Below are 9,868 nucleotides of genomic sequence, written 5' to 3'. Positions count from 1 at the left end.
AAACATTGTCTCCCTGCAGTCATCATTATTGCGTCAGCAATGTCTGGAACATGACCAGCGAATCATATCGCTGCTCTCCATGGTCCGACACGTTGAAGTCCGACTGAAACAACAGCAGCAGTTGGTGGACCGCAGCCTCGTCATGTTGGACGGCATCATCAACCGGACTGAGGTAAAGTACTTTTGCTTGGTTCCCATAGTTAGACAAGCAGCTTATGGATTAAAACCCAACAAAATCAATCAAATGTTTGTTTTCCTTTTCTAATCTTCTTGTCAGACGCTGGACCTTGAACTCTCCAACTTGGAGCCTGAGATAAGCAAAGAAGTTGAAGCTGCAGAGCGACTGTTAAAGCCCAGACCGACCGACGTTCCTCCGCAGCTGCTGCTAGCCTTGGAGAAAGATGGGCGCAGCTTAGCCCGAGCTTACGAAGCGGCTCGGTCGCTCTCCAAGAGCGTCCTGCAAAGTCTGCGGGACCACAGAGACTCGTGCAAGGTAAGACATCCAGAAAACAGCAGATAGAAGCGACAGCAGAGGCTGGATGACTCAGAGGTTGGTTTTAACTCTTTCAGGATGCGGTGGCAGCTGAGCAGAAATGTTTGGGACAACGTGTGGACAGGCTGCTGTCCAGGTTGAGTGAGACAGAGGCTCAGATGGACGGAGACACAGCAGGGAAGGAGGGGACCCAGGCTGGGCTCACACAGCAGCTGGATCTCTGCAAGGTGATTTCATACAAACATGCAATATATGGAGATAAATTGATGCCATTAAAAAAATTCAAAATGAAAAACAAAAGATTTGAAACTGAAGAAAAACTTTAATATAAAAAGAAATTTAGAACTTTCAGTTTAAAATCTTTTTTTGAACTTCAGATATTCAAACTTGTTTCAAGAACTGTTTTCAATTTTGAGATTTAATTTGTTTTTAATCTTTTTTTAAACAAAAAAAGATTTGAAATTTGAAAATGTAAAATATTCAATTTAAATTTTTCTTTCATTTTCAAAAATTTCCTCAGGTTTCAAAATTATTGTTCAGTTTCAAAGAGCATTTTCAGTATCAAAATATCGATATTTTTGGACCAACTTTATGGCCTAATTCAGTCCAAACGTCTGTGTGACTTAACCCTCCTGCACTGACCCTGCATGCGCTTCTGCAAGGTTTTCTTCATTTCGTTTCTGGGACTGACGGTATGACGGAAAAAACCGACTGCTTTTACCATGGTTTTTCCCCCCTGAGTTAAATGTAACAGAGCTTAGATTGTGTGTATTTAATGTTAACAATGTTTATTCTTTCAACTGATATATTTGTAGTGATCATCTCAGATTCTCTGTTTTGGCGTAACATTAGCTAGAAGCAAGAAAACATCAGGATCAGTAAGTTTGTTGAGGGCTCCTGTTCACAAAACCAAACTTAATCAGGAAAGGTTTTACGGCCACAACAGCTTCAGTGTGTTAGTGGCCCAGATCTCGTACCAGTTAAGAATCTGCCAGGTAACATGCCTCAGGGTGATTTGTAGACAGTTTTTAAAAAGCTAACGTTTTCTTTGATGTGAGAGATGTTGCTGAACTGTGTTTTGCTCTTTACTGGTAACAAGCCCTGAGGTTTTCCTTTCTCTCCACCTGAAGGAGCTCCAGTCTTCGCTGTCGACTTGCTCCGAGGAAGTCAGCAGCCTGGTCTCCGACATCCAGCTCTTCATCTCTGAGCGCGCTCAGGACCTGGCCCCCGAGCAGAGCAGGCGGCTCCTGGAGCAGCTGCAGACGGCCTTCCACCACACGTCGGGCCGAGCCGAGGCCTGGGCCGGCGCTCTGGCCGCTCAGCGCGGCAGGGAGGAGGAGGAGAGGCGGCGCCGAGAGAGGCGCAGTGAGGAAGAGGAGGAGGACAGAGAAAGGAAAAAAGCGAGGGAGAGAGAGGTTTGGAAGGAAATGAATGGGATTCAGTTGTTGCTCTCCTCGCTTTCACCTGCATTTAACTCTGAACAAGCTTTCAGACTTCATCTTTTACCCACTAACCTCCATTTAGTCCCTTTACAAACCATCAAAACCTGAAGGATTCATTTGTTTCTTTTAACGGTTGTGTGGAGAACTTATGAACCATTAATATCTTACCAGAGGTGGAGAAAATATGCAAATACTTAAGTAAAAGTACAGATAAACAACAAAAATGTACTCTAGTAAAAGTACCACATCAACATTTTAACTTGAGTAAAATAAAGTATCTGCTTTTAATAATACCTAAAGTATTGAAAATAAAAATATTTGTTGATTATATTCTCTAGAACATGTCAAACTCGAGGTCTGGGGACCAAATCAGGGCCAGCAAAGCTTTTTATGTGGCCCTCTAGCCTCTAAAGGGCCTAATGAATTGAATCAATGATGTAAGAGGGCAACAGTTGCTGGTTGTAATTTCCAAACTATTTTGACACTTTATAGAGAGCAAAGGGTAAACTTTTAGCTCAGGGGGTTTAAAGGTTAAAGGTCATGTCAGGACAGTTAAAAAAGCTCTGAACCAGTTCGGATGTTTGGAAGGGAGGAATTAAAAGTCTCTTCTCTCTAAAAACCTGATGACAGCAGAGCTCAGGTTAGCAAAGCTTCATCTGAATGAAGAACCAAAGTTCCACGCTGCAGAGCTCTGGCCTAGTCAAAGTCCGGACATTAAGCCTGAAAGTCCTTAACAGGGGTGTGCAAATCCAAATGTTTGTAAACCTGAATGAAATGAAGTAATTTTGGTAAGAAAATGTAAGAACAGGATCAAGTTTTGGCTCCAGAAGCCGTTCTCTACACAACCCCGCTCCTCTAAACCCCGACGCTGCCGCTGCTCACTCTGTGTTTTTCCTTCCCTGCACGTCTGTTATGAAGTGTGTTGTATTAACCTGTTTGCATTGCTCTTCCAGATCGCCACAGAAGAAATCGCTTGCATCACCGCGGTAACGACTATAATAAAAAAACATCTTTCTGGCTACGGCGCTTCACTGTTCTTCCTCCTGTCTCACTCTGACCCAGAGGAAGAGGAGGAAAAACGGCAAACAAACAAATACATGTTTGATTTCTCTTTGTGTTGAGTGTTTTTAAGTCTGCTTGTGTGTGAGTGATTTCTGGACACAATCTGCTCAAAGCTTGGCCAAGTGTGGTGCACTTCATGAGTTCTGTTTAGCTGCAAATGCCGGAATCAGTGAGGAAACGTTCAAAAGGCTTTTGTCGCCCTCTGCAGGTCAGGTTGATGATGTCGGGTTCCTCATTGCTTAGTGTGTGGTTCTCTGCTGCCTCGTCTCTCTCAGGTGGTGCAGCAGCAGAAAGCAGAGTGCTCTCAGAAACTGGAAGGCCTCAACGCGTGGTTGGCCGGAGCCGCAGGCCTGCTGGCCAATCAGAGGGCTGGACCGGAGTCAGGTGACGTCGGCGCCCTGCAGGAGAGGCAGAAAAAGCTGAAGGTAAAGAATGACAGCTCACACCGACATTCTTTAAAGTGCTGTTTATTCATTCAAACGGCACAGCTTTGTAATAAAGTGAAATTTAAGATTAAATTTTGAAAACATTAGTTATAGTTGAAACCAAACATTTTCATTCACCTAATAAATATAAATTTTATTTCTCACTGACTGAAGTTGCATCAGACTAAACTTTTCTTGTTTTAGGTAATTTGGAATTACTAATTAATTTCTATTTGCAAAATGTCAGAAAACTTAGCAACAACATTTTGTGCAACTTTATTTACATTTTGTGTTTAAACATTTAACTTGATGAAGCCCAGTTACCTTGACGAGATTTATTTGTAATGTTTCAGTGTGACAAATATTTATTATTCTTAATGCCTCAATTGTAAGAAAGATTAACTTATATTTCATACATGAACAAAGTTATTAAAAATTTGGGATTTCTTTTGTTAAATTAGCGTTTGGTTCTTGGACCAGCCATATCTGTGTGAAAGAGACATTTCAAAATAAAATCTGTATATTCCAGTTATTAATCGATTAATTAACCGATTAATCATTTGATTTCCTTCCTGGCTCCAGGAGGTGCAGAGGGACCTGCAGGCGAAAGCCGACAGCGTGGCTCAGGCCGTCCGGTCAGTGGAGGAGTTTCTGGCAGAGAAAGGAGACGGTCTGAGCGCAGAGGAGAAGAAGAACCTCCAGGTGGCGCTGGAAAGACTGAAGGAGCAGAACGCTGCCCTGACAGACTCGACCAACACTTCGCTGTCAGAGCTCAACGACGCCATCAGTACGACCGTGCAGCAGAACACGCAGAGGGTGAGAGCCGAGTCCAAACATCCAGGATGACGCTGCACTAAGAAAAACAAGATTTTACCAAATATTTATGTAATTTCTAGTGCAAATATGTTAGTTCACCTGAAATACGACAAAATTAACGGACAAGTAATGAGCATATTTTGAGACAAAGTGTTTTATCTTAAATGCAAAATCTATGTATATTTCATACAGGTCTGGATAAATGCTTTGTTTTATTTCAATAATGCTTAAAAATAGTCAATGGTTAACTAAAAGTTTTAGTTTTCAAAATAAAAGTTTTGATTTGTAAAACTTTCGTAATAGCTTTCACTTAGTCTGTATACTCTAGTTAACTAATTGATTACTTAAGCTCACTGATTGATTAATCACGATTAATCATTTGCGCTGCAAAAACAGAAAATCTCACCAAGTATCTGTGGAGTGAAAATATCTTAGTTCGCTTGAAATAAGACGGAAAGAAACAGGAGCTTGTTTTGAGTCAATAATGAACTAATATTGACGGAATAAGTTCTAGTTCCACTGAAAGATTATTCACTTACAGCTTTAAAAATGTCTTGTCATAGCTTAGTTTTATTTTAAGTGTAGTAAATTATTTCCAGTAGAAACTAAAACACTTGGTGAGATCGGTGTTTTTGCAGTGTATTCTGGTGTTCAGTCTTTCCTTCTGGTCTGCAGGCGAAAGCGGTGGAGGAGCTTCAGGAAACCCAAAGCCAGATCGACTCCCTGCTCTCCTCCTTCAGCCAACTGGACCGGATCGCAGCGCCGCAGGATGTGCCGGACTCTTCCATTTCACCACCGGAGGGCGCAGTGGAGTCGCACACAGAGATGCTGCAGGTTGATTCCTGAACTTTTGCTGTCAGTTTGGTATTTTCAGTAACGTCACAGTTTTAACCGGTGAAACTCGACTGTCTGCTCGCAGTCGGAGCTGCAGCAGCTCCAGGCTCAGCAGACGCAGCTGCTGCAGATCAGCCAATCAGCTCGCTCCCTGCTGGAGCAGCCCGACTCCACGGTTCCCCCCGAGGAGAAGCAGCGGCTCCGGGTCGCCCTGGACCGGCTGCAGGCCCAGCACCAGGACAGGCTGCACAGCTGTCAGGTATAAAAAATACATTTATCATTTTTATATAAAAAAAATTCCTGTGCTCTCTTTTCACCTCCTGATTTACTTTGTAATTTATTTTTGGATCATTAATCATGGGGTCAGAAGGGAAAAAATACATAAATCTAAACAACATGTTTGACATATTTACATATTAATTTGGGCTAATTGTATATGTTTGTCTCAAACCTGATTATTTTTAATGTAGTTACTAATATTTTTATTATTAATTTATTATTTACAATGATAATACACATAACTAAATATAAATTATAATGTATTATGATTGTTACTGATATTTTTATTTTATTAGTATAGATATTAAAATTGTTTTAGGGTTACAAATGAATACAAAAAATTAATTAGCTGATAAAGAGTCTAAGTAAAAACATTTAATTTACTCTGATTATACGAACATTAATTTGTTTTCATTTATAGCTTTTATTTTAATATTTTTTTTTTTTGAAGAAACTTTTCATCCTTTTTACATTATTGTTTCAAAATATCAATCTACAAATTTATTGTAAAGTTAGACAGAAAAAAAGAAAAATAAATATTAATTTGAATGCAATTTATTGGCATAATATTTATTTTTAAAATCAGATTTAAGTGAAATTATTATTGTTATTACTTTCTTTCTTTCTCTCCTGCGTTCCCATAGATGTCCTCATCCTATTCTGCTGCTATAAGTCTTGTGTTATAATAAGTATTTGTGGTTTTAGGAGCGTCTGAGGAAATCTGAGGCTCTGCAGGACGAGCTGACCAAATTCCTCCAGGAACACGGAAACCTGGGCTCCTGGCTGGAACTAAGTGAACAGGAGCTGCGTTCTTTGGGGGAAGGAGAAACCGACGCGCAGGGCCTGAAGGACCGGCTGGAGGAACACAGAAAGGTGCTGCAGAAACTCCTCAAACAGATTTCACTCCATCTTAGCGCTTTAAATGCTTATGAGACGGATTTAAGACTAAACTTTCTCAGGTTTGAGATTATAAGCTTCGCTCTGTTTCCTGAAAATGAGTCAGAAATGTCCAGAAATGCTGCTGGTTTCTGAGAAGTAGCTCCGATTAGCAGCACTTAGCCGGGATCTTTTCCCCGTTAATCATGCATTAAACCCCCGATAAGCTATCAGAGTTCTCCATCTGCAGCCAAATAGTTTGGGATTATTTTCCTAAAATGCCTCCAAATGAACATGTTTGTGTTTTCGTTAAATCACATTTTTCCCACACTGATCCCCAGCATCAGGATTCGTACTGATGCTTGAAATCCTTAAAATCTTTGAATTTCAATTAAGCGTTTTCAAGGTTTGGAAAGTTTTTTTTTCCACTTTGTATATTGTGTTTGAGCATGAAGGTCATTAACCTTAACGTTATTTATTTATGTTTCAATAGTTTCAGTGAAATTAATATTTATTATGAATTAAAGTCGGCTTATATTTTAAATGTTAACGTTATTGAAATTGGGGAGTTTTTGTTAAATTAGTGTTTTGTTCAGTTGGGCAAGAGAGACAATAAAACATAAAATGACCTTTCAGGTGTACGAACCTTTAAATGTCGTCTTTGAGTCAAATTCAATGTGTTTCTTCCCAGCTGGGTGAGGATGTCATCTGCCACAAGGCCGACCTTCGCTTCGTCTCCATCTCGGGCCAGAAGGTTCTGGACTCTGTTCAGGGCGCTCTGGAGCAAGCTGGAGGTTCTGACCCGGCTCTGGACGGCATCAGGCGGCTCGTCTCCGACAAGCTGCAGGACGCCAACCACAGATACACGGCGCTGCACACCAAGGTGAGGCGCCGCGCCATGTTCTGCTTCTGGCTTTTTTCTGACTCCGTTTTAATGAAAACGTTTGGTTCAGTCGACAGAGCTGGGCGGCCGGTTGGGCGGCCTGTTGGAGCGGTACCAGCAGTACCAGGACGAGGTGGTTTCCATTCACTCCTGGCTCAGCGCTCACGAGCAAAACCAAAGCATAGCCAAGTCCAGCGGAGACACGGACCCGCAGAACCTCCAGAACGCCCTGCGGCAGGTTCAGGTGCAGAACGATGGCTTCACAGAGCAGGAAGCAGCACGTCAACATCGCAGCTTTTAATTCACTCATCGTTTGTCATGATAACAAATTCTGCTGGACGATAAATCGTCCCAGAAGCTGATAACATTCAGTCAGTGCAGTTATAACAGCCACTGGGGGAAAAAAACATTTTCAGCAAAATACAGGAGTTTAAGTAAATAATTCCTTAATATAAATGAAAAAGTACTAGTTTCACTGGTGTGTGTGTGCGTGTGTGTGTGTGTGTGCAGCTGCTGCAGGACGAGCTGGCCGAGCGCTCGGTCCAGCTGGAGAAGGTGAAGCGAGCAGGAAGAGATCTGGTCAGCGCCGACGAATCTCCGTCTCTGAAAGCCGTTGACATCCTATGCGCTGCAGGTGACGCCATCTTCCTGACGGACTCTCTTCTTCTTCTTCTTTGAATTGAGTGGCTAAGCGTCTCTTTACCTCGCAGACGGGTTGGAGAAGCGGTTCGGCAGCCTGTCTGCGTCGGTGTCGGAGCGGGCCGAGCAGCTGCAGACGGCCGTGGCCCAGTCCGTCAGCGTCCAGGAGGGCCTGAAGGGCCTGCTGGGCTGGCTGGACCAGCTGGTTCTGAACCCCGGACCGGTCCAGCCCACCGCCCAGGCCGTGCAGGACGCGCTGACCCAGAACCAGGTAGGAGCTGAGGGGGTTAAAAACATGTTCCAGTTTTTATGACGCTTAAATTCAGAAATATGACGATTTCTGATTATTTCTGCCTGTAACAAACTCAAGAAATAATGTTGACCCTTCACAATAAAACTCAATGGATGTACCTGAAGAAATTTACTGGGTAGCATCATCCATCCATCCATTTAGCAGATGAAGCTGTTCTTCACTCTTTTCACTGCAGAATGTTTTACATTTATAATTTCTCTCTGGTATTTAATTTCTTTGTTGTTGTTTTTCTTCTTCTCTTTTTTCCCCAGAAACTTCGTCAGGAGCTCCTCTCCAGGCAGGGCAGCGTGGAAGCGACGCGCGACTCCGTCTCCAAGCTGCTGCAGAGCTCGGACGCCTCCGCGGCTCCGGGCCTCCACGGCAGCCTGGACGACCTGACCCGGCGCTACGCCGCGGCCCAGAGCAGCCAGGCGGAGCGGGAGGCCCAGCTCAAGGCGCTGCTGCCGCGGCTGGAGAGCTACGAGAGGCTGGGCGTCGACCTGCAGGCCTTCACCCAGAGCAGGCTGAAGGCCCTGAGTCCCGCCGGACAGCCGGACCGCAGCGTCCACGACTACAGGCAGACCGTCGAGGTCAGCGGAGTTCTCCTCCTCAGCAGAAGCTTTCTTCTTCGACGCCGTTGTAACTTTTTCCATCTTTGTGATTCCAGGAGGTGAAATCTGAGCTGGAGCAGGAGGCGGGCCAGCTGAAATCCTTCTGCAGCCTCGGCGCCGAGCTCAGCCAGGCCAGAGCGCTCAGCGACACCCAGAACCTGCTGGAGAACGTCAAAGATGTGACCGACGAGTTCACCAAGCTGGAGGAAAACGTCAACGAAAGGTACAAAATACTAAAAAATACACAAGGGGGCGCTAGATACACATCAGCCTCTCATCTGCTGAACACTGTAAAAATAAAATATTACCTGGCTTATAGTGCAAATATCTTAAAAAGAAAAAGTACAAGTTCCACTGGCATATAGAAATGTCTTATTAGCAGTAAAATAATCTGCAACTGTTTCATCAATATTAAGTAATTATTTACTGTAAACAAACTTTTATCTAAAAGTTTCCACTAACTAGAAACTAGACAGAAATACTTGATGAAATTTTGTGTTTTTAAGTGCAGACTGGGACTGAAGTGATGAATCAAATTAATCATGATGAATAATGGTCAACTAATTAAGTAATAAATTAATCAATATTTGTCATTTATTTATTCAGACCCAAGTAAAGAACATTTGCTGAAAAAACAATATATTCAGTAATTAAACCAGAATTTCACAAAGTAAATATTCGTTTTGCACTAAAGTTAAAAATAAATGACCTAGTTTTAGTTTCACTCGGTTCAAAGAAATTCTTTATTATTGCACTTTAGACGGTAATAATTGTTTATAAAATGAATCATTTGTTTAGTTGCATCAGCCATGAAAACATGGCTGAGCTCATTATATAAGGGTCGGATGATTCTAAAAATCCTCCAGAACCGGCCGAAGATTGGGTCTGAAACTTAAAACGAAATCTGTTTTCTGACTTTCCGGCCTCCATGAAGCAGCGGTTGCCATGCCAACCATGCCTGACGTCGTCTCAGGGAGATGTTTATGAATACCAGCAGTCTTCTGCAGATGTATTCGATTAAATTTCCGTTTTACGAGACCATCATGTGATCGAATCAGCAGCTGGACGCCTGAACGGGACGGAATTGGGTCTGGTGAGGCGTGGATGCTGCGGTCCAGATGCCGCTTCACAGCTCCTCCGTTTGTGTTGGTGCAGACGGATTCTCGGCGCTAATAAAGACAAACACGGCTCATTCTCTGTCCCGTAAACGGCCCTG

General features: G+C 42.9%; 1 protein-coding gene across 26 annotated transcripts in view; it reads left to right on the top strand.

Annotated features, from left to right (window-relative positions):
- The window catches only part of macf1a (microtubule actin crosslinking factor 1a), a 213,082-nt gene that overhangs the window by 124,400 nt on the left and 78,814 nt on the right, over positions 1–9,868 (top strand). For 25 of the 26 annotated variants that reach the window (XM_081612962.1, XM_081612956.1, XM_081612954.1 and 22 more), the window contains 15 exons: positions 20–172; positions 278–493; positions 571–720; positions 1,624–1,908; positions 3,273–3,422; positions 4,005–4,238; positions 4,914–5,072; positions 5,158–5,331; positions 6,057–6,224; positions 6,919–7,110; positions 7,181–7,354; positions 7,621–7,744; positions 7,821–8,020; positions 8,314–8,631; positions 8,709–8,875. In XM_081612962.1, coding sequence (XP_081469088.1) covers positions 20–172; positions 278–493; positions 571–720; positions 1,624–1,908; positions 3,273–3,422; positions 4,005–4,238; positions 4,914–5,072; positions 5,158–5,331; positions 6,057–6,224; positions 6,919–7,110; positions 7,181–7,354; positions 7,621–7,744; positions 7,821–8,020; positions 8,314–8,631; positions 8,709–8,875 — 2,864 coding nt within the window. The remainder of the gene's footprint in view (positions 1–19; positions 173–277; positions 494–570; positions 721–1,623; positions 1,909–3,272; positions 3,423–4,004; positions 4,239–4,913; positions 5,073–5,157; positions 5,332–6,056; positions 6,225–6,918; positions 7,111–7,180; positions 7,355–7,620; positions 7,745–7,820; positions 8,021–8,313; positions 8,632–8,708; positions 8,876–9,868) is intronic. The other variant, XM_081612961.1, reaches the window with a different exon arrangement.

The sequence above is a fragment of the Poecilia reticulata genome, chromosome 11, assembly GCF_904066995.2.
Source record: "Poecilia reticulata chromosome 11, P_reticulata-male-v2, whole genome shotgun sequence".
Lineage (NCBI taxonomy): Eukaryota > Metazoa > Chordata > Actinopteri > Cyprinodontiformes > Poeciliidae > Poecilia > Poecilia reticulata.
The sequence above is the reverse complement of the archived record's forward strand: the minus strand, read 5'-3'. Positions and strand labels throughout refer to the sequence as shown.